This window comes from Suncus etruscus, chromosome X (assembly GCF_024139225.1).
Source record: "Suncus etruscus isolate mSunEtr1 chromosome X, mSunEtr1.pri.cur, whole genome shotgun sequence".
In the NCBI taxonomy this organism is placed as follows: domain Eukaryota; kingdom Metazoa; phylum Chordata; class Mammalia; order Eulipotyphla; family Soricidae; genus Suncus; species Suncus etruscus.
In genome coordinates, this window is record NC_064868.1 from 40,168,017 (window position 1) to 40,193,358 (window position 25,342).

At 35.4% G+C, this 25,342-nt stretch overlaps 1 protein-coding gene across 1 annotated transcript in view; it reads left to right on the forward strand.

Moving 5' to 3' along the window:
* OTC (ornithine transcarbamylase) overlaps positions 1-25,342 on the forward strand; it is a 152,945-nt gene that overhangs the window by 13,783 nt on the left and 113,820 nt on the right. Inside the window, exons 2-4 of the mRNA XM_049767118.1 lie at positions 5,958-6,096; positions 8,544-8,625; positions 17,330-17,417. Of these exons, the coding sequence (XP_049623075.1) occupies positions 5,958-6,096; positions 8,544-8,625; positions 17,330-17,417 (309 nt within the window). The remainder of the gene's footprint in view (positions 1-5,957; positions 6,097-8,543; positions 8,626-17,329; positions 17,418-25,342) is intronic.

The following is a 25,342-nucleotide window of genomic DNA, read 5'->3' on the forward strand; positions in this document are numbered from 1 at the left end:
GCCAGGTGTGATCCAAAAACCAAAAATAAAAATAAATAAATAAATAAATAAAATAACAGTAAAAAGGGGGTGTGACAGGTATTTTGCATAGGCACAGAAAAAGTTGGGGAAAATAGAAAGATAAAACCTTTGGCCTAAAAACAGGGAGACCTTACTCATAAAACATCCTGTCATAAGACCAACTACAAGTTCCAGGCATACTAAGTTGTCTAACCCCAAAGTTGTTTTTCATGGTCCCATTAAAAGTTCTTCTCAATCACAGTCAGGTTGCAGTCAGGTTTCTGTAATTAGAGATATTGGGTGTTTGCACAGAACCTATATCGAGGTCACAGAGCATCTTCTGGTTTCATCTCACTGTTAGTGGTGATGCGGGGAAACTGGCTCAGAAAGCAAGTTTTTGCTGTTTCCAAGTCATCACGGTGTTATATGAACCCACTCTGGAGCAAATTGGTTCCAGGGCAGCATTAGGGCCTTTTAAGTACAAGCATGATTCCTGGTACAGGTGCAGAACTGCTGGCTCCAAATACAGAATCCAAGGTTCAGAGGTGAATGACTGATGTCCAGTCGACTGAAGCCTAAGCCAAGTCATTATGACAAATGTTCAGGGTGAAAGGCCCCACTGCAACATAACATGAGTTTCTATCTATATTAGATAAGAACTTCTCTGTATAAAATTTCCCCATTTTAATATGCCTATGCAAAAAGGAACAATGGCACATTATACAACTGGTGCATATGGGTGTAAAAAATTACAAGCTAAACAATCCCTATAACCTAATTATACTATGAACTCAGAACCCAAGAGAAACTTATTTACTAGAATTTCCTACTAAACAAGTCCAAAAAAGGGATGGGGAAAATCACATCTATATAAGGAAATGCACATTAAGAATTATACCCATTAAGGAGATAAATCTAAAGAAATATATGAAGGAAAGAAATATATGAAGGAAATATACATATTGCCTTTAAGTATTTTGAAATAGTCTGTGGGGGATAAAATCTGGATCACAGCTTCAGCCTGTGACATGGTCTTATGAAGTCTGAAAATGGCTCCTAGCAGTCATGGATCAGGAAATGTCCATGAGCTGGGAGTTTCTTGAAAACAGAATCTGGTAGTGAGCAACAGTCCACAGTGAAGGGAGTTGGTAGAAAAGGACTGCCAAGAGCAAATCAGCAGCAGTAGCAGTGACTGCTTCTTCCTTGGCTGAGGAAAGGCAGGCTGGGAAGTTGTTTTGGTTCTTTTTTTTTTCACTTTGGGAGCTGGTTGTCAGTTGTTTGGGATTGGAAGAATGCTCTGGTTCCTGAGAAGTTAAGAATTTGAGGGTAGAAAAAAATAGAACAATTAAAAAAACAAAACCGACAAGACAGATGGAAATATTTTCAGTTTTCTAGGCAAATCATTAGTGAGGGTAAACTACTGAAGAAAGGCTTCTGGGGGGCCAAAGAGAGCACAGCGGCATTTGCCTTGCAAGCAGCTGACCCAGGGCCTAAGGTGGTTGGTTCGAATCCCCTCATCCTGTATGGTCCCCCATGCCTGCCAGGAGCTATTTCTGAGCAGATAGCCAAGCGTAACCCCTGAGCACCACTGGGTGTGGCCCCAAAACCATAAAAAAGCCCAACAATTCATTCAAGGGGCTAGAGAGATAGCATGGAGGTAGGGTGTTTGCCTTGCATGCAGAAGGACGGTGGTTCGAATCCAGACATCCCATATGGTCCCCCGAGCCTGCCAGGAGCGATTTCTGAGCATAGAGTTAGGAGTAACCACTGAGCACTGCTGGGTGTGCCCGAAACAAATCAAATCAAAACAAAACAAAACAAAAAAACAAAAACAAAACAAAAAAGAAAGGCTTCTGGGTTAGATTGTGCATACATAGAACATTCTTAAAACAATCATAATGTTTTCAAGTCTAGAATATTAGGCAATATTGTTATGAACACTGTAAAAAAGAGTCTACACCATGAAATATGTTCTAACAGGTCTTGAGCATTGAGGTTCCTCTTTTGAAAGCAAATTGAAATCATGGGCATTATGATATAATAGTAATATAATATAATAGATTGAATTGAAAATAAATTGCAAGGACCTACTCAATGAATGAGCACTGTAGAAGAATATATGACATGCAGTTGCTTATTCCAATAATATCTGTGGATAAAAACATTAGATCATATTAGAGGGCATAATCAAATGGAAAATGAATAGGTTAGTATATTTTTCAAGACATCCTAATGAGCACTGTATTTTTGAGTCTAATATAATAAAGCACTGCAATGAGAAACTAGGGTGACCAACCTATATATCCAAGACCCATTGTGAACAAAAAGATAAGTTAGTTATTATAGACATGTTAAAATTATTACACTAAATTATTATAGCATTGTAGTGGGAGTCCATGGTTTCCAAACATATTCTGCACCTGCTTCTGTGGACAAAAGCTTTAGAAAATTATTATAGACATCTGTAAAGAGAAGTTGATTGTGCACTTGTTCAATCTAAACAGCTGTCGCCATTGCTCAAGATCTCTTTGGAGTATAATAATATAATCTTTTGTGTTTTCTTTCTTCCACTCAGTTTTTTCTCTTCTTGCTATACTCTGAGACCAACAATGTTCAAAACAACTACCACTTAGACCATTGTGTTGATTCATGCGGATATTCTAAATACCACATATATGTGATATTATTCTGTATTTATCCTTCTTATGGCATACTTAACTTAACATATCTTCTAGTTCCATCCATAAAGAATATTTTTTGGGGAACACTTTTGAAAAGATACCTAAGAATTAGTTTTGCAATGTACTTACTGCGGATTAAAGAAAATTTTTTTGAATATTCGTTATTGTGTATGATGTGTCCTACTTCTAAGAGCATTTTACCCTTACTTCAAACTTAGAGGATGTGGTACAAATATTTTCAACTGAAGCATTTAAGAAAACAGTATATTGAGAATGACTGGAGTTGGACGAACTGGTATGCCTGGAACCAGAGTTTGTCTTATGCCAATAAACTTCTAGGGTGAGGCCTTTTTGTAATCAGGTCAAGGAGTTTTTCTCCATTTTCCCATTTTTCTGGACCTATGCAAACAATGGTGATTCCCACTATCACACCTTTAATATATTCTTTTTTACTCTTATCCTTTAAGGAAAAATTATACAACTTACTGAACTTAAAAACAGATAACTGTAGTAGAATGCCTGTCTCGAATACAGCAGGGGATGAGAAAGGGGAGGGGAATGTTACACTGGTGAAGGGAGGTGTTCTGGTTTATGACTGTAACCCAAATATGATTGTTACTTAAATAAAAAAATTTAAAAATGAAAACAGTATATTAATGACATGTGTATACCTGGAGTATGTAGAATTAGAGGGATGGCTAGCTAGTTTTTCTGATAGAAAAACAGAAGAGCAAATACTGATATAGTCCTATTTCTGTTTCACATTATGGAATGAGTAAGAAACTTGACATGGTATTATTTCACTTCATAAAGCAACATTGAGAAGAAAAAGATTCTGCTAAATGTGTTCACTTGATAGAAATATAATTTCTACACAGGGAACAGAGAAATAGTATGGCAGGTAAGGCACTTGCCTTGCATGTGGTTGATCCACAGCACCACATATGGTTCCTTTAGTACTGCCAGGAGTGATTCCTAAACACAGAGCAAGGCTTTAGCCCTGAACAGATGCAGACATGGCCCACCAACCAAAAAGAAAAAGAAAGAAAAAATATAATTGTTTTCCATTAAAGAGTACTTTGAGAAATTCCAAATAAAGTGAGAGGTCTACAAAGAACCCCAATAGCCATGGTAGTTTATTGGAACAGAATCTGACTTTGCCTTGCCTTAATTTCCTATCTTTTCTTGGCTTGGCTTAGGGGAACTGAAGGCAGGGGGAAAATCAAGCTGGTGCTCTTCACTCCCCGTCAAGGAAATATGCTTGAATCAGGCAATTAGAAGGGAAAATGTCAACTTGAAGTAAATTTCTTAAAGTTAAAATATTGTGATTAATACATATTATTTTATTGAAATTCTGAGAGAATAAAGCTGGCAGGGGACTTTAAAAGTTAGCAGTTAAACTGAAATCTTAAGATCCAAACCACACAAACCAATTTTAAAATGTTCCTGTCAAAGTGGCAGGCTGAGTTGTTCAATGGAAAGTGGCGACACTGAGTGAAGGACAGTGACACTGGTGGTAGGACTGGTGTTATACAATTTTATATCTAAAGTTTAATTAACAATAACTTTGTAAATCACAGTTCTTTAATAAAATTAAATATAAAAAGCTTTTTCTAATAGTTATTTTAAAAACCCTAGTATCCATTGTATTTTTATTATGCATTAAAGAGCAAGAACAGATATGAAGGGCAGTGGAAGAAAAAGTATAAAACTGGTTTCTCTGAGTGGGAGAGAGGGAGAAAGATAGAGGAGAGAGAGAGAGAAGGAGAGAGAGAAGTAAAGCATCTGCCACAAAGAAAGTGGTGATGGGGAAGGGAAGGAAACTGAAAATAGATGGTGGGAAAGAACAGTAGTGAAGGGGCATGTGTTCAAACAATGTATGACTGAAACTCAACCATCAGCAATTTTTTAACTGTATCTCATGGTGATTCATTATAATTAAAACAATTTTTTTTCTTTTGTATAATTTAATTATGATTTACATATTTATATACAAAATAAATTATATTTGTACAATAGATTGCTTTTAGAATTTGGGTTTTTACGGTCACACTGGTTTGCTCAGGCATTACTCCTGACTCTGCCCTCAGGAATTACTCCTTTCCAGCTCAGAGCACCATATGAGATGCAGGGCCTTAAACTCAGGTCTGGCACCTACAAGACAATCACCCTACCCACCCTACCCAATTCTGGCTGCATAATAGACTGCTTTTTATAACAGCTTTTAGCTGTTATAAAACTTTTAGTTATCAACTGTTTATATCATGTGATATGATTTCCATTTATTAAATAAGTTTTGATAACAATAGCCCTGTAAAATTACCGTATTTTTCTGGCGTATAAGACGACTTTTTAACCCATGAAAAACTTCTGAAAAGTTAGGGGTCATTTTATACGCCAGTATAGGTCATGCTGAAACTTATTCCAGCTTCAGGGATCAGTGATCTGCTCCCTTCTTACCACCACATCTCATCTAGCTGCCAGGCATTATCACTCAGTCCTTTGCTTGTCCTGAATAAGCTTTCAGGGCACACAGAGGAGCTGAGTTCCCCATCACCGCATCTCAGCCAGCTGCTGGATATGCAGCTTTCCAGTGATCTCTGTTCAGCTTTTATGGGACACAGAGGAAGTGCTCTGTCTCCCTCTAGCGGTCCTATTAATCATTGCGCCCCAGCCAGCTGCTCTTGGAGGAGCCCCCTCTCCTTGCTCTCAATGTAGATTACAATAAAAAAAAATCACAGTCACTCACTACAAATGACAAATGTAAAATGATTGTTGGCACTCCAAAGTCTATCTTTATTAAACATATAATGTTAACCTTTGAGGATTCTACTCATTTTCTCTTAGGTTTTTAATTTCTATTTGGTGTGCATTGAGAGGTAGTCTCATATGGCAAATATAGCATAAACCCTATATTTTAACAGGAAAAATAGGGGGTGGTCTTATACACCAGAAAATATGGTATTAGACTTTTTCTAGAGGAGAAATTTAGGTTCAGAGAGAGGTTAAGTAACTAATCTGATATTATGGCAAAGTCACTCATTCACATGGATATTTCTAGCAAATAACAATTCCATTTCTTTTCTGAAATTAGTTTCTCTTTGACCAAAATATTGGCTGTCTGCAATGTAAACCAGTTATATCAACATTTGCACATTGAGGAGACATCTGGAGCTGCATGTGATTTTTAGTTTCATTTCTAGAATAAAATAATGCATAATGATAATAAATGAGTTTGTTATTAAGTATATATTTATATATTTTCTTTGTTCATAGGTGTGGACAGCCACTGCAGAAAAAAATACAGCTAAAGGGTCGTGACCTTCTTACTCTAAAGGACTTTACAGGAGAAGAAATTAAGTATATGCTATGGTTATCAGCAGATCTGAAACACAGGATAAAACAGAAAGGAGAGGTAAATAGCATTTCCATCTTCAGTTTCATTTCTACAGAGAAATCTTTTAAAAGACATTTTTCCCACAGAAAAAGAAAGGAAAATACATTAAAATTCTGAAAGAGTATCTAAGAAATGAAACTACACAGTAGAGGTGATGGATTATCACTGAGTACAGGCATATAAAAAGCATAAAAATCAGTTATTCATTGGCAAGTCTTTGCACTTCTTTCATGTGGAATGTTAAAATCCATTATTAACAGAGTCAGAACCTAGGAATCTTTGGTGAGCATTGATTTTAATTGTTCCTTTCTTTTCTTTTTGTGTGTGTGTTTTTTTATCAAGTTAAAAACAAAGATATTATCTTTTTATCTAGCAATAATTTCCATTTATGAATACATATCAGATATGTGATCATTAGAATCACATCGAAGAGCATATAATGATATGACAGCGTTACATTGTCTTATATTAGCAAAGAAACAATTAAATCATAACTAAATAGGAGAAGAGATGAGCTATGGTTCAGCTATAAGCATTATTCTGCATTATGAGCAATTTCTGTTTAAGATGCACTTAATCCAGCAGCTTCATTTTAGACTGCTGAATTGTGAAGGCATTTTTGTATTTTAAGCTTATTTTAATGTTTATTTATTTTTTACTCTCAAGCTCACAAGTTAATTTGTATAAAATAAATATAATTTTAGAATATAAATTACATCCATACACATAATTTCATTCTTTTTTGTTTTTGAGAAAGGGGGGTACAACGAGCTGTGCTCAGGGTTTACTCCTACCTCTGCACTCAAGGATCACCCCTGGTAGGCTTGGAAGGGGTCATTTGTGGTGCTGCATGCAAGGCTCTACTCATTATACTATTACTCTGACTCCCACAATTTCTGTCTCTCTACGCTGGGGGCTTCCACAGCAGTACCTAGGCCTGTGGACCTTAATGTTTATTTTTTTGTTATCTTGTAAATTATTTTAATGTTCATTTCACCCATTTACTATAATTGATATAGCAAGACAAAACAGTACTCTCAAGAGTTAAATACAATCAGTTTCAAATAAAACATAGTAAGAACTTAATTTGTGTATATAATTATTAATAACACTCCATGGCAGCAAATCTATCATACTTATTACATAAAAGAAGCAAACGTAAATCTTGGCTTAAACATGAGTAATTCACATTCCACTTACTATAGAAAAACAAGACTATTTTATATATATTAATCACAATTATAATAATAGGTAAAATTTAATCTTGTTTTTGGGTATAAATGTATAGTTTCCAATATTTTTAAATGTTAAATTTTACAGGAATATTTAAACATAGAAAGATACTAACCCTTATTTAGGATAACATGAAATTCAGTAGTTTTTAATATAATATTTATTTTAATCATAGTGGCTTACATATCAATGTTTATTTTTAAAAATTATTTTCAGGCTGAAAAGTTTCATACAGCCTTGATTTTATTACCTATTCACTTGTTCATAAATTTAAATGTAAGAACAGATTCAAAGCAGAAATGACTCCAATTGGTATTGAAAAACCTGAAACTCAAAAAAAAAGGGGGGGTGCGCCAGAGAGATAGCATGGAAGTAAAGCATTTTCCTTGCGTGCAGGTCAGTGGTTCGAATCCTGGCATCCCATGTGGTTCCCTGAGCCTGCCAGGAGTGATTTCTGAGCATAGATCCAGGAGTAACCCCTGAGTGCTGCCGGGTGTGACTCAAAAAAAAAAAAAACAAAAAAACAACAACCTGAAATAAAGAGAAAAGGCCCTCCTAAGACCCCTAGTCTTCCTTCTTCACACTTTGTGTGTCAGGAAGGTTAGTTGGCAGGAACTTATTTGTTCCAGAACTCATCCTATCAGGAAGTCCATCTACAGAAGAGGAAGGAGGAAGAGCCCCACCCTATAATCCAATTATTGTTTCCAAATAACATTCAGAAACAAAGACTTTGTACACCCACAAAGACACAATATTAAAGTGTAACTAAAACTCTGGGTATTTCATCACCAAGAATCTGTATATTACATCCTAGCTGAGGAAAATACATCTTATCCAAGCATCTTCAAGGTCTTTAGAGACTGATGGGAATTTTAATGGGGTTAAGAGATGGCTAAAATATAAAAGAAAAAAAAGATGGCTAAAATTGAAATGGTTATACATTGTTTAATGTGTCCAGATTGAAACTAGAGCATCTAATAATACTTATCTCATTAACTGTCAGTAAACTGGGAGTTTATGTTCTTATGTTTACAAATTCTGCCAACTTGTACAAGAATTTGAAACAATAGCTTAAATGTACTTTTAAAATAATGTGTTGAAGGCTTATATGGAGTACTGAAATTCGACATTTTCGAAAAATTTGAAAATAGGTTTTGAAACATAGTCCCTTATATTACATAGAGAATGCATGCATTTTTTATTTATATTGTATTATTGTCTTTGATTTTCAGTATTTGCCTTTATTGCAAGGGAAGGCTTTAGGCATGATTTTTGAGAAAAGAAGTACACGAACAAGATTGTCCACAGAAACAGGTGAGTCCAAAGACCAACTGGTGTTTGTATTAAAGGAGTGTGAGGATTAGGCTCTGAGAGGAGCGGTCTAGTGTGGGGGGCGGGGTCTGTCTCTTTTACTATAACAACTGGAAAACCTTGACACCAGTAATTGTAGTACACACCTCTGAATGATCTTACCCATACTTACCTAAATTATAAGTAAAAATATTGATTACTTTCATCTATAGAACTACTTTGTTTTAGGGAGCACACCTGGTGACACTCAAGGGTTATTCCTGGCTATGCGCTCAGAAATTGTTCCTGGCTTGGGGGACTATATGGGACACAAGGGAATCAAACCGCGGTCCATCCTAGGTTAGCTTTGTGCAAGGAAAACATCCTATCACTTGTGCCACCACTCTGGTCCCTCATCTATAGAACTTCTATGAGAACTTGATAATCCAAAATGGTTCTTACTGTTTAGTATAATGTATATGTTGGCATGAATTCTCAGAACTCAATTTCATTTGAGCCAAAAAGTGAATCTTCTATTCTTATTTTTATTATTCTTGTTAATAGCAATTTTCTTATTAATAGCAGTTTTTTTCTGAGTGGTAGAAATATAATCTCTGCAAATTAGATAATATGGTTCATGATTTTCTTGACAACTCAGGTCTTCTTTTCTTTTTCCCAGTCATCATTATGTTTTGGAGAATGAGGGTCAACACATCTAATCACTGCATGATTGTCATTAAGACATCATTATCAAATATCCTTTCTGGAGTCTTCTGGGGGTTTTGTATGCAATTGGCCCATGGCTATCTCACATTCCCTATGTAGTTTGTTTTACAGGGATCATAAGACCTGTGATATATCTTGATTTCTTGGTGGCTCTCTCAGTAACACTGGGAAAAGACATACTCTAAAGTCAACTACTCTGTCACTCCTTACTAGGCATGAGAAGTGTTCTTTAACACTTGCTGCATCCTAGAAATCTGTCTTAAAAGAACACAAGGGTTATCAGCTCTGGAATTTCTGAAACTCTTGAAATGTTCACCATGCTCACTACCCTTCAATACATGGCCTGGGAGACAGACAAAAAGATAGTGTCAAAGGGCCTTCAATACCCTTTTCTGTCACTTTTCTCTTGTTTTTCTTCTTCCCCTTCCCAGTGTCAGAGGCCAGACAACAAAGCAGGAGAAACTGGCTGAAACTATTCACTGTGTTCTTTCAAATCTATTATTTGTGTCTGTGATCCTAGGCTGTTGAAATTGAATTGTTTTCTGCTTTCAAACCATTATCTTTGTAATGAGTTTCAAAACGTCTATTTTGAACCTCATAAGCCACATAGCATGTATTTTATTTTCTTTCGACACTTCTGCTTTATCAGACTTCTCCTTAATCAATATCACTACCCAATGAGCAAATGGATAGGACTAGAAGGAGACACTGCAAAGATACATTAAATGATTCTTCAAATTGTACCTTCAAAGCATCAGTTTTCTAAAAGTAAGAAACAAAAATTACTACATGTGATACTTGCCCACAAATTAAGAGTAATAAGGTTCATCAAATATATAACAAAATGTAGTTCAGAGGGATTTTATTTATATTATATAATTATATATTATATAATATATACCAGTGTTCTTCAATCTTTTTATAGTTGCAGATTGGTACTGGTCTATGGACAAGTGGTTGAAGATCACTGGGCAATATGACTTGCTGAGTTTGCTTAATATAAACAGTGCCAGATTTTTAGATCTCAATTTCATTGTTGTTACTAATTCACATACCTTGCTCTTTGAGATAAGGAAGGAAGAAAAAATCGAAAATAAGATGTCATCTGATCTTTAAAAATCTATATGAAATGGAGTGGGGATATAGCACAACAGGCTGAACACAACTTTAGCAGGTGCAATCTTTGACACTGCATAGTCATATGAGCACCACAATTTGAGAGTTTCAAGCACAAAGTCCTCTTTAAATCTTTTTTTTTTCGGTTTTTGGGCCACACCCGGTGGTGCTCAAGGGTTGCTCCTGGCTGTCTGCTCAGAAATAGCTCCTGGAAGGCACGGGGGACCATATGGGACACCGGGATTCGAACCAACCACCTTTGGTCCTGGATTGGCTGCTTGCAAGGCAAACGCCGCTGTGCTATCTCTACGGGCCTCTCTTTAAATCTTGAAGATGACTTTTGACATACAGCAAGAAAAAATAATATTGCATCAACAGTAATTCTCAAATTCTTATTTCAATATATTAGGTGTTTCATGAGTTAGTCAAAATTTAACTTAGTCTTTAAAAATCAGTATCTAAGAGAGGTAATCTCTCTGAAGTCTTGAAATGCCTTAAATTGTAAACATTGTGGATTGGTACAATAGATATTATATCATATATTATATCATATTATACTTGCCTTGCAATTGATTGACCAGATTTATGCCCAGCACCACATATGATCCTTGAGCCCAGAATCAGAAGTAACTCTTGAGCACCCCTGGGTGTGTCCCAAAATAAAATTAAACAATTTTCTTGGTTTTAATTTGTAATTATTTTTTTGGTTTTAATTTTTAGTTTTTTAAATAAAGATAATTGCTTTCTACTAGTTTTCTTTATTCAAATGTTTGTTTGACATGAAATATACCTGAACAAATGATCAGATTTATGATTTACATATAAAGTAATAGAGTTAAACTAATAACAAAGCCAAGAGTAGAGATTTAATAAGCTTTCTGGTGCAGACCATGTGCACATTAATTGCATGAATCATCTCACCTAACCTTGACAACAACTCTAGGAAGGTGAGGTCATTAAAGAAACAGGATGAAATAGATTGAGAAAATAGTCCATGTACACATAGATATTAAATAGCAGACCCATAACTGGAAGCTCTCATTAAATTTACTTGTAATTATTTAATTTAATTTAATTCAAACATGTAATAGTCATTTTATACTCAAGTAAAATTCTTTCTATTATATAATGTTAGGAATTTTGTTAAATAATGGTTTTCTATAAATGTTCTGACATTTGTACAAAATTGCAAGTAGTAACAAATGCACAAAAAAAGGAACAAAGAACCATAATAAAACATTATAGTTAGCAAGATATTTATCATTATCTTTTATAAGTAGCCATGGGCTTAATAGATTGGCATCCTGCCAAATTCAGTAATAGTCAAATCAGTTAGTGAGTTGTACTTTAAATACTTACAGAAACAGAAAACCACAACATAAAACATGAAAGAGCATTTCCGTTGAGTGCTTGTTGAATCTTTAATAAATTTTCAACATCATGGATGTACATGGAATCTATTATGCTGAGTGAAATAAGTCAGAGAGAGAGAGAGAGAAAGATGCAGAATGGTCTCACTCATCTATGGGCTTTAAGAAAAATGAAAGATATTCTTGCAATAATTTTCAGAGACAAAAGAGAGGAGGGTTGAAAGTTTCAGCTCACCTCATGAAGCTCACCACAAAGAGTGATGAGTTTAGTTAGAGAAATAACTACGTAGCGAACTATCCTAACAAAGAGAATGTATGAGAGAAATAGAAAGCCTGTCTAGAGTACAGGTGGGGGTGGGGTGGGAAGGAGGGAGATTTGGGACAGTGGTGATGGGAATGTTGTGCTGGTGATGGGGGGTGTTCTTTACATGACAGAAAGCTCACCACAGTCATGTTTGTAATCAAGGTGTTTAAATAAAATATTATTTAAAAAAAAGAAAATTTCAACATGTTTCCTTGGTGCTTAAAATGAAAATAGAAAATAGGGCCCAGGGAGGTCGCTCAAAGGGCTAGAGTGCTCCTTGTCATATGAAAGGCCTGGGTGTGACCCCCAAGCAAAGTCCGGAGCAACTCTATGAGCAACAAGAGGTGAGTAGACTCTGATCACCTTGAGATAGGGCTCAAACCACTTCTCCAAAAGAAAATGGTATATAATTAAAACTGGGGGCTGGAGAGAGTACAATGGGCAAGGAGCATGCTTTGCATGTGGCTGATCTAGGTTTGATCCCCAACATCTTATTTGATTCCTCAAGCGTGCTAAGAGTATTCTCTGAGTGTAGAACCAGGAGTAAACTTTGAGCAATTATGGGTGTGGTCCCAAAATAACAACCAAAAAAAAAAAACCCCTGTTTATTTATTTTCCAGCCATAGGTGGGGAGTTCTCACAGTCTTTGAAATTTCTATCACAAACTTGTTTTTCAGAGATACAGATGTATTTCTGCTTATTTTAGGGGACAAGATAAAATACCTCCATTCATTTTAGATCATAGTAATTGGTAATGTAATATATTTATTAAGGTGCAAGACACCTACAAGAAAGTGTGCTAACAATTTTTAACCTTATAGTTGGATGAATACATTTAAAAAATAAATTTAATTAATTGAATCACCATAGGATGCACAGTTATAATAGATAAATTCTGTCAGTGTAACTATACATTTGTAACTAATACCCAGAGAGAGAACTACATTGCTAATAGTATTCAGAAGCCCTCCCTTTCATCTCCTTCCAGTCCTTATTCCACTGGCCCTCACCCTAGTGTCACCTTTCTCCTGGATTCTAACATCACAGATTACTTTTGCCTGTTTTCAAACTTTACATAAATGGAATAATTCAACATATGCCCTTTTGTATCTGGCTTTTTTCACTCATCATCATAGTTATGAGATCTATCAATGTCGCAGTGCTTAGTTGAAAATCATTCATGCCTTACCCACTCTTTGTGTATGACTGCCTGGCAAACTGCAATTCTCCTGAGTGTCTATTGATGATTATATTCTTTTATTGAAAATTAATTGAGCAGACACATGAATACATTTATTAATCTTGGCAATAGCAGCGGCTGATAGAAAATGCACAGGCATCCTAAGAGATAGTTCTTTTCATTATTTAACATTGATGTTTGACTTTTATGCTGAAATAGAAGTGGGTGCTTTCCAAACTGTTTTAAAATCATCATCTTTAAAATGATTTCATATAAAAGTTAAGATATAATTTTATAGGCATAAAAGTGCTGCACAAAAGGTAATGACTACCTTCATTCTACCAGCAACAGCTCTGAAAGCCTTTGCATTTCTAGTGCATGAATTATGTTTATACTTTTCTTCCAAAGCTTGCAGGGGTCTGAAAGAGGAAAAGAAAGAACAAGCAAAATGTACTTTCATTTGTTCCCAGAGATTAAATTAGTAACACAAGGAATCCTTTGTTTAAAATTCTTATGTTAATATATAAACAAATAAAACAGAAGGTAGATTTTTTTTGGATTAAAAAGCATAAAGAGAAAGTGGAGATCCTACCATTTATATTGTTCTTGCCAACAATGGCAGCTCCTGGTAGTTTCTCACAACTTCAGATGTCCTCTGAAACCTAAAATTCTTCTTTTTTGACACCTAAAATTCATAATACCTTCTACCTCTGAGAAATTTGATGTGTGGTTTTGATCTGGGGTCAGAGACTTCTTTTTTTTAAATCAATATCAAAAGTTGCAGGGACAATTCATTCTCAGAGATAGAGCATGCCCCCTGACTGGCCACCGCTTTATCTTTTACAAGAAGTGAAGTCTTTGACCACTTTCCGACCACTTTCTCTGACCCCCTTCTGCTGTGTATGGCAATGCTAGGAGTGGTAGAACATAATAGTGAGAATTTTCTTATATTATTTGAATAATTTTTAGATAATAATAAATCAAGTACATCAGCCAAGTAATGACTCTTTCAAAATATATGAAGAATCCATGCACCTTCTCAATGCTTTAATTGCTACTATACATTTCCTGTCAAGTTATTAATGCCACCTAGATTTCTTGAAAAATCTACCTGCTTATGCCCTGCCCCACTACAGTAATTATAACAGCCTAAATTTCATTATGTCATGCCTGTACGTCAACATTTTAATACATGCACTCTTACAATTCCATTTCATATCTGTCATTTCCTATTAGGATGTATTTCTTGGTGAAACATTTTGTTGCAAGGCTTTATATAGCACAAGACATATAATTTTAAGATGATTGAATACATTTCACCATAATCCATAGGGTCAATACCTGTTGTAGTCACTTTATAGAGTCAAGATGCATCCAAATTTAGGTTAATTTTTTCACTTTTTTAATATATAAAATCTTTAAGCACCATGATTACAAGCATGATTGTAGTTAGATTTCAGTCTGTTGATGGTGAGATCACCATAAGTTAATCAAGAGGGTAAATAATGTGGCTTTATGGAAAAAGTGGGACTGACTGTCAAGATGATATGAAAGTAGCATCAGAGGGCAGAGAAATGATACTGTCTTGTGACTTCTTTGATGTTAAAGACTGATATATGGACAAGTATTTCCACACAGATTGGAACTTTTTATATTTAACTTATCTCTTAGTGCCAAAAGAGAGTGTATTTATATTTTCTTGCCAGCTTACCCAGATGTAGGACCAAAAATGAAGGGGACAAGATGGAAGACATTCAAGCATAAAACATGAAACCAAACCTTTTATGGTGGAACCCATAGAAATAGGACTGTTAGCATGTATTACATGCTCTCATTCTATCTAACATTGTGCACAATAATTTCTGCAAAGGTTCTTCTTCTTCTTCTTCTTCTTTTTTTTTTTTTTTTGGTTTTTGGACCACACCCGGTAACGCTCAGGGATTACTCCTGGGTATACGCTCAGAAATTGCTCCTGGCTTGGGGGACCATATGGGACGCCGGGGGATCGAACCGTGGTCCGTCCAAGGCTAGCGCAGGCAAGGCAGGCACCTTACCTCTAGCGCCACCGCCCTGTAAAGGTTCTTAGTGCTCTAGAAAAACTTGTTAGATTTTCCATATCATCCTCTCTCTGTACATCTCAAAGTAATTTGGCTCAAGGCCTCTCTCACCTTGGCAAAACAGGACTACTGTTCTTAAAACCAATCTTAGACTTTCTGACAATCAGAATACCTATATATAAATTCTTGTAATAATAGTGTACTCATTTGTAGAGCTAGAAGTTTAATGCTAGAATATTTATACAGTACCAGCATGTGGTAATACACTGTGGATACTCATTATTGAGTTCTAAACATTGTGACCTCTAGCTAAAAACTGGTTTGAGAGAACACTTTAAAGTATAAAGAGGCAGAATATGACTATTTCATCTTATACAACAACAGGATTGAGGACTCTTGTTTCTTTTTTGTTTTTAAGAAAGTTTTCAAATAAACATTAAGTAAATTATTAAGATAATGAGAATCCAACATCACTTACTTATTATAACAATTGCTAATATACTGCCTTATTTATATGTTACTTAAGTTTTTAAAGTAGATTAAAAAGCATCATGACACTGTCTCAAAATACATTAGTGTGCATTTTTAAAATAAAGTACGTTTTCCCATACAGCTACAATATTATGATCACATCTAACAGAAGATACTAATATTGTTTAACACCATCACCATCACATATTCAAATCGCATTAACATCTGTGATATCTAAAATGCCTCACCCCCCATTCTCAATGCAATTATGCTTTCCCCCTTTCTCAAAGGAAACATATGGAAATCAGCCAGTTTGAATCCTATATTTTTTCCAAAGATAAATTAGGTAAATTACAGGATGAAGGAAAAAGTAATATTTGCGAAATTCTTTGGGCAAGTCCCTATCAAGTAATTATGCCTTATTGCTTTATACATTGCATATCAAATAAAGCTTTTCCATGGAACCTATCTCAAAGGTAATAGTAAAGTTCTGAAATTATGTCACGCCTTTCATAACTGTTTCCCAGAATATATGATAAAAGTGTTCCATTTGTGTCTACAGAATGTAACTGTGGCTTAAATTACACCCTTCTGTGTCAGGCTCCTCAGAGTAATAGAATGTGCGGTGAGGATGGGATAGTAGTTACCTTAATATGTTTAGATGTCTACAATGACTTCCCCTTCAAGGATGGTTGAAAAGTATTGAAGAGTATATGTGAATAGATTATCTTGGTTGCAAGTCAAATAAAATAATAATGACATTTAGTGATCTAAAGATGCCATATAAATGCTTACTTTAATTTTATAACATTTAAAAATTAAGGAAACTTTTATATGCAGTAATATACAGGAAACTTAAATATATAGTTCAGTGTTTAAAATACAGATATCTGTGTAACCTACACTCTATAAAGAAAAATCACATAATTCCTCCAAAAGTTTACAAATTTTCCCCAGATAACCTCCCTCTCTAAAATTAGCTACTGTTATAATTTCTTCTACTGCATGTTTACTTAATCTGTTCCAGAAATTAATATAGAAGTATAAATTGGTGCTTTTTTGTCTTGCTTCTTTAATAATAGTATAGAATAATCATTAAATTGTGAGATTTATCCATGTTATGTGTTTCTTTTTTATAACTGAGTACCATTCCGTTATCATCCATGATAATCTATTTTTATATTTTTCTGGATGGACATTATTATTGTTTTCAAAGACTGAAAAATGGTTCCTCAATATTAACAATGCTCTCTTATTGAATACTCTTTCTGAATACTTCCTAGCAGGGTAGAAAATGGATCCACATTTGAAGGATAATAGAGCATTTGTACAGAACAATTTCATTTCTGTCTCATATTTCCATTTTTTATTTCACATTAACTATTTATTTCCTACTAGAAAGCTTTAAAAAGTTTGAATTTTTATCAGAGATAAGCTGATTATTTATAATTATGTTTCTATTTTAGCTTTTTTATGAACATGCTTTATTTTCTTTTTCTTGTAGGTTTTGCACTTCTGGGAGGACATCCTTGTTTCCTTACCACGCAAGATATTCATTTGGGTGTAAATGAGAGTCTCAGAGACACATCCCGGTTTGTAAATATTTTCTTCAAAGCTTATTTCAATATGATGGATGTCTGATGTGCAATCTTCAAAAAGAAAATTGCATCTCTTTAAATAATAATTTTCCTTTAGAGTGTCCTTTATAATCTGTTTTCTTTCTTTTCCTCCTTTCCTCATCTTTTGGCTACTTTTCATGAGTTAAGTTAATATTTTTTTAGCCTTGTGAAGAAGTTTCTGATTGTAAAATATCTAGCTTAGAGAAACTTACAAATAATCAACAATGATTCATACATCTTTGAATGTGAGAAATAAAAGTCCAGAAATATTGACACTTTCAGTAACTTATAACTAGTTATCAGTGGAGAGTAGTACTAATAGCTAACACTTGTTGATAATTTATTAAGCAACAGCATTATTCTAAATCATGTAATCCTTATGACAAACCAAACATATTGTCATGAAATAAATGAAACAAGTAGAGACAAACTAGCTATTAGAAAACAAAATTTACAAAAATCAATGACTTAACATGGTGAAGATGCTCTTGACAGGTTAGCAGGGAAGACTGATTATTTATGTGATTATTCAGGGACATTGGATTGGAAGTGTCTCTTCATCTTCAATATGTGGGCTTCCCTTCCAGGTCACCCTGGTTTCATAAAAAGTCCTTGTAGACACTATCTTCTTTTTATGGCAGTTACCCTAGTGTATGCTAAACAATACCCTCATTTGAATTGCTGAATAAGTCTCAGAATTCACCATTAAAGCTTCTATTTCCATTATTTCAGATGGGACTCTATTGATATTAAGAAATTCTATGTTCATATTCTTGATGCAAGGGATAAAATGAATGAACATAAATGAGTCTTTCATCCATGTATGCTGCTACTGAGTGAGATTTTATTTGTCTACTAATTCTGTTTTTACAAAATTAAATATACTTTTATTCAAGTTCATATTATAAAATGATTAAGGGATGAAATAAGGATCACTCCCAGGAGAGAGTTTCAGTGAAGATCCTTCAGTGAGGATCAATGACTGATTATATGAGTGTTGTCTAAACAACTAGCAATTGAAAAAGATACAGTTGGAGAAATATTTTAGCATCCAATAAGAGTAGATAAATTCTTGGGCTTCAAAACTGGTGGGATGACCATCAAAAATTGGGAGAACTAATTAAGAGACGCTTTCTCAAAGAAAAATACAGATAGCCAAAATGTACATTAAAAATGCTCCACATCACTAATTACAAATCAAAACAACAGTGAGATATCATGTCACGCCATGAAGACTGGCACACATCACAAAGAACAGGAACAATCAGTGCTGGCATGGATGTGCAGAGAAAGGAACTCTCATTCACTCCTGGTAGGAATGCTGTCTAATCCAGCTGTTTTGGAAAACAATATAGATATTCTTTTATTAAATGGACATTGAAGGGTGGGAGAGATAGCATAGTAGGCCATTCGACTTTCATATGATCGATGCTGGACAGACCTGGGTTCAGTTACCAAAATTCTATAAGGTCCTTTGAGCCTGCAAGGAGTGATTTCTAAGCACAGAACCAGGAGTAATCGCTGAGCACCACCGGGTGCTCAAAAGGACATTGACTCCCACATAATCCAGCAATACCACTCCTAGGGCTATAATTTAGAAATAGAAAAGCATAATACAAAAATTCCCTTTGCACTCCTATGTTCATCACAGCACTATATACAACAGCCAGAATTTGAAAACAATCCAGATGCCTGAAAACAGATAAGTGGCTAAAGAAACGGTGGTACATTTATACAATGGAATACAATGCAGCTGTTAGAAAAAAATGAAGTCACAGAATTTGTGTATACATAGATGGATTTGGAGACTATTATATTTAGTGAAATAAGTCATAGGGAGAAAGTGTGGCACAGAATAGTTTCATTCATATGTGGGATTTAAGAAAAATAAAAGACAGTATAATAATAACACTCAGAGATAATAGAAATGAGTGCTGGAAAGATCAACCCATGATAAGAAGCTTATCACAAAGATTGGTAAGTACAGTTAGAAAATTAACTACACTAACAGTTATCATGACAATGATAGAGAAATGCAGTGTCTGTCTCAAAGACAAGCAGGGCATTGGGGGAGAAAGAAATTAGGGGACCATGTTGGTGGAAAAGTTGCATTAATGAAGGGGATGTGCATTTTATATCTAAAACCCAATTATGAACATGTTTGTAACCATGGTGCTTATAAATAAAGACAATATTTATTGAAAATAAAGAAAAGAGCAGAGATGATAAGAGAAAAGAAAAGAAAAAGGAAAAGAAAAATAAATTTGTGGGGTGAATAAAATAAAAAAGCAAGAGAAAAATAGGCAATGTGGACTGAAAAACTGAGCCTGAATGTAGTCCTATTAGTTATAGTGTTTGCTGTCCACACAACAATCCCTAAATCAACCCCCAGTGAGAGGAAGTCTACAAATAATCTAAAAAAATGTGAGAACTATACTTGTATTCCCTATAACAAGTTCCATTGTTTCATGGATATATGCAGACTAAGAAATTGATCCACAGAATTTCTTCTCATTTTTTTTCTTATCAAGGATATTCTGAATAAAATAATGCCTACTCCTAAAAGGTATACTATGTTTTTCAGAACTATCTTCTTGAAATCCCTGTAAAAACAATATAAAGTAATTCTCATTGGCCTAGTTCTATAGGTGACAATATAGTGAGTCCAAGATATAAATGAGCTTAGCTATTAAATCAGCATTCCAATCACACTGTTTCTGTCTACTCTGATGACATCAATACAGCCTTTGAGAGGAACAGTGAAATGACTTATGGAAAGAGTTGGCTGTATATCATGAAGTTCCCATATTTAATATTCATCAGGAGGACTCATAGGACTCAGCACATGTTTGTGCTCACACTTATTTATTACAGTGAAAGTATGCCAAGCACAATTCACTAGGGAAGAGGACAAATGTAATGAAGTTCAGAGGAAAGCAAATGCAAATTTCAAGAGTCCTTTCACTGTAGATTCACCTAGATATAATTCTTTTACTAGTAAGTTGAGACATGTGTGAACCATTGCAGAATGGCTATGCACAATCCTTTGAGACTTAGTGCTCAAGGAGTTTTATTGTGAAGGCTTACTTAATACTCTCTGTTTGGACAAAAATATGAATGTGTTTGAGAATTATGTTGAGAAACTTATTAAAATGAAATTTTGGGCTTTTACATCAAGCTCAAGTTAGGCTTATGATGGTATTTGGAATCAACACTTTGAAAAGAACCCCTAAAGATAATGTTACAAGAGAAACTAGACCAAAGTTTGAGAGACCCTGACTAGTAAGGTTGTTAGTAATTCTCAGTTGTTTTGTTATCAAGTTTAGGCCTTTGCAGTAGTGAACAGAATGGTAAAGAAGTGAAACAGAATAAAATTTTCCGTTTTTAGTTGCTTTTGCAAAAAAGAAGGGTGCCATATTATATTGCTGGTGCATTTCGGTGTAAGAATGTCAGGTTACACCATCTCTGTGCCCTGGTTTTGACCTGAGCTTTTATCTCAGGCAAGGACTTTTTTTTAAAATAATATTTTATTTAAACACCTTGGTTACAAATATGATTGTGGTTGGGTTTCAGTCATATAAGATGACACCCCTCATCACCAGTGCAACATTCCCACCACCAATGTCCCAAATATCTCTCCTCCCCACCTCACCCCTGCCTGTACTCTAGACAGGCTTTCTATTTCAATCATACATTCTCATTGTTAGGATAGTTCGTAATGGAGTTATTTCTCTTACTAAACTCATCACTCTTTATGGTGAGGTTCATGAAGTGGGCTGTAACTTCCACCCTCCTCTCTCTCTCTCTCTCTCTCTCTCTCTCTCTCTCTCTCTCTCTCTCTCTCTCTCTCTCTGTCTTAATTTTTGGGCCACACCCGGCGATGCTCAGGGGTCACTCCTGGCTGTCTGCTCAGAAATAGCTCCTGGCAGGCACGGGGGACCATATGGGACACCGGGATTCGAACCAACCACCTTTGGTCCTAGATCGGCTGCTTGCAAGGCAAACACTGCTGTGCTATCTCTCCGGGCCCTCTCCTCTCTTTTGCCTCTGAAAATTATTGCAAGAATGTTTTTCATTTTTCTTAAAACCCATATATGAGTGAGACCATTCTGAGTCTTTCTCTCTGTCTCTCTCTCTGACTTATTTCACTCAGCATAATAGATTCCACGTACATCCATGTATAGGAAAATTTCATGACTTCACCTCTCCTGATAGCTGCATAATACTCCATTGTGTATATGTACCACAGTTTCTTTAGCCATTCATCTGTTGAAGGGCATCTTGGTTGTTTCCAGAGTCTTTCTATGGTAAATAGTACTGCAATGAATATTGGTGTAAGAAGGGATTGTATTGTTTTTTTGTGTTCCTATGGTATATCCCTAGGATTGATATGGCTGGATCGTATGGGAGCTCGATTTCCAGTTTTTGGAGGAATCTCCATATCGCTTTTCATAAAGGTTTAACTAGACGGCATTCCCTTTAGTAGTGGATAAGAGTTCCTTTCTCTCCACATCCCCGACAAAACTGCTTGTTCTCATTCTTTGTGATGTGTGCAATATCTGTGGTGTGAGGTGGTATCTCATAGTTGTTTTGATTTACATCTCCCTGATGATTAGTGATGTGGAGCATTTTTCATGTGCCTTTTGGCCATTTGTATTTCTTCTTTATCAAAGTGTCTGTGCATTTCTTCTCCCCGTTCTTTGATGGGATTAGATGTTTTATTTTCTTGTAAAGTTCTGTCAGTGGCTTGTATATTTTGTATATTAGCCCCTTATCTGATAGGTATTGGGTGAATAATTTCTCCCACTCAGTGGGTGGCTCTTGTATCCTGGGCACTATTTCCTTCGAGGTGCAGAAGCTTCTCAGCTTAATATATTCCCATCTGTTAATCTCTGCTTTCACTTGTTTAGAGAGTGCAGTTTCCTCCTTGAAGATGCCTTTAGTCTCAACGTCATGAAGTGTTTTACCTCTGTGTTTTCTATATACCTTATTGTATCAAGTCTGATATCGAGGTCTTTCATCCATTTGGATTTTACCTTTGTACATGATGTTAGCTGTGGGTCTAAGTTCAATTTTTTGCAAGTGGCTAACCAGTTCTGCCAGCACCACTTGTGGAAGAGGCTTTCCCTGCTCCATTTAGGATTTCTTGCTTCTTTATCAAAGATTAGGTGATTGTATGTCTGGGGAACATTCTCTGAATATTCAAACCTATTTCACTGATTTGAGGGGTAGTCTTTATTCCAATACCATGCTGTTTTGATAACTATTGCTTTTTAGTAAAGTTTAAAGTTGGGGAAAGTAATGCCTCCCATATTCTTTTTTCCCAATGATTGCTTTAGCTATTCTAGGCTGTTTATTGTTTCAAATAAAGTTCAGAAGTGTTTGATCCACTTCTTTGAAGATTTTCATGGGTATCTTTAGAGGGATCGCATTAAATCTGTACAATGCTTTGGGGAGTACTGCCATTTTAATAAAGTTAATCCTGCAAAATCCATGAGCAGAGTATGTGTTTCCATTTCTGCATTTCCTCTCTTATTTCTTGGAGAAAGGTTTTATAGTTTTCTTTGTATAGGTCCTTCACATTTTTAGTCAACTTGACTCCAAGATATTTGAGTTTGTGTGACACTAATGTGAATAAGGTTGTTTTCTTAATGTCCATTTCTTCCCTATTATTATTGGTGTATAGAAAGTCCATTGATTTTTGTATATTAATTTTGTAGCCTGCCACCTTGCTTTATGAGTCTATTGTTTCTACAAGCTTTTTGGTAGAGTCTTTAGGGTTTTCTAAGTAGAGTATCATGTCAGCTGCAAACAGTGATAGCTTGACTTCTTCCTTTCCTATCTGGATTCCCTTGATATATTTTACTTGCCTAATCGCTATAGCAAGTACTTCCAGTGCTATATTGAATAGGAGTGGTGAGAGCACAGCCTTGCCTTGTGACAGAATTTAGAGGAACGGCTTTTAGTTTTTCTCCAATGATGATAATATTTGCCACTGGCTTGTGGAAGATGGCCTTAACTATATTGAGAAAGGTTCCTTTCATTCCCATCTTTCTGAGAGTTTTGATCAAGAATGGGTGTTGGACCTTATCAAATACTTTCTCTGCATCTATTGATATGATCATGTGATTTTTATTTTTCTTGTTGTTGATGTTGTATATTATGTTAAAAGATTTACAGATGTTAAACCATCCTTGCATACCTGGGATGAAACCTACTTGATCATAATGAATGATCTTCCTGATGAGGTATTGAATCCTATTTACCAGGATTTTGTTGAGGATCTTTGCTTTTGTGTCAACAGGGATATTGTTCCGTAATTTTCTTCTTTGGCAGCATATCTGTCTGGTTTAGGTATCAAGATGATATTGGCTTTATAAGAGCTTATTTTGAAGTGTTCCCGTTTTTTCAATTTCATGAAAGAGTCTTGCCAGGATTGGTAGTAGTTCCACTTGAAAAGTTTGAAAGTATTCAATAGTGAATCAAACTGGGCCTGGACTTTTGTTTTTGAGCAGACATTTGTTACCGTTTTAATTTCATCAATAGTGATTGGGGTGTTTAGATATGCTACATCCTCTTTATTCAACCGTGGAAGGTTACAGGAGTCCAAGAATTTATCCATTTCTTCCAGGTTCTCATTTTTACTGGCATAGAGCTTCTCAACATAGTTTCTGATTACCTTTTGAATCTGTGCAATATCGGTAGTGAGGTCCCCTTTTTTAATTTCTTTTCTTTTTATTTTGGTTTTTTGGACCACACCCGTTTGATGCTCAGGGGTTATTCGTGGATAAGTGCTCAGGAATTGCCCCTGGCTTGGAGGGACCATATGGGACGCTGGGGGATCGAATTACGATCCTTTTTTGGTTAGCGCTTGCAAGGCAGGCACCTTACATCTAGCACCACCTCGTTGGCCCCGATATTCAGATTTCTAAGCCCCTGTAAGTCTTTTGCTGTGTCCTTAAGGTTCTGATAGTTTGTGTCTTTATTATCATGTGTTTCCAGAAAAGTTTTGATTTCCTCTTTGATTTCATCTTGGATCCACTGGTTATTCAGTATGAGGCTGTTTAACTTCCAGTTGTTAAAGTTTTTCTTCTGTGTCCCTTTGGAGTTCACATATAATTTCAGAACCTTGTGGTCAGTGAAGGTAGCCTGATAATTTTCTATCCTCTTGATATTATGGAGGTATGTTTTATGTGCCAGCATGTAGTCTATCCTAGAGAATGTCCCATGTACATTGGAGAAGAATGTGTATCTAGGTTTCTGTGGGTGGAGTGTCCTATATATATCTACTAGGCCTCTTTCTTCTATTTCTCTTTTCAGGTCTATTATATTCTTGTTGGGTTTCAGTCTGGTTGACCAATCAAGTGTTGACAAAGCCATGTGGAGGTCTCCCATAGATATTGTGTTGTTATTGATATTCTTTTTCAGATTCGTCAACAATTGTGTTAATTACATTGCTATCCCCTCATTCGGTGCATATATGTTTAGGAGAGTAATTTCTTCCTGCTGTACATATCTCTTGATTAATACAAAATGTCCATCTTTGTCCCGTACCACTTTTCTGAGTATAAAGTTTGCATTATCTGATATTATTATGGCCACTCCAGCTTTTTTATGGGTGTTGTTTGCTTGGATTATTTTCCTCCAGCCTTTTATTTTGAGTCTATATTTGTTCTGACTATTTAGGTGTTTCTTGTAGGTAGCAGAAGGATGGATTGAGTTTTTTGATCTATTTAGACACTCTGTGTCTCTTAAAGGGTGCATTTAGTCTATTGACATTGAGAGAAAGAATTGTCATGAGATTTAGTGCCATCTTTGTGTCAACGTTTGGTGTGTCTGTTGGTCAGTCTTTCTCTAAAGTAGATAATTTCGTTTTTCTCTTAAGACTGGTTTTGAGT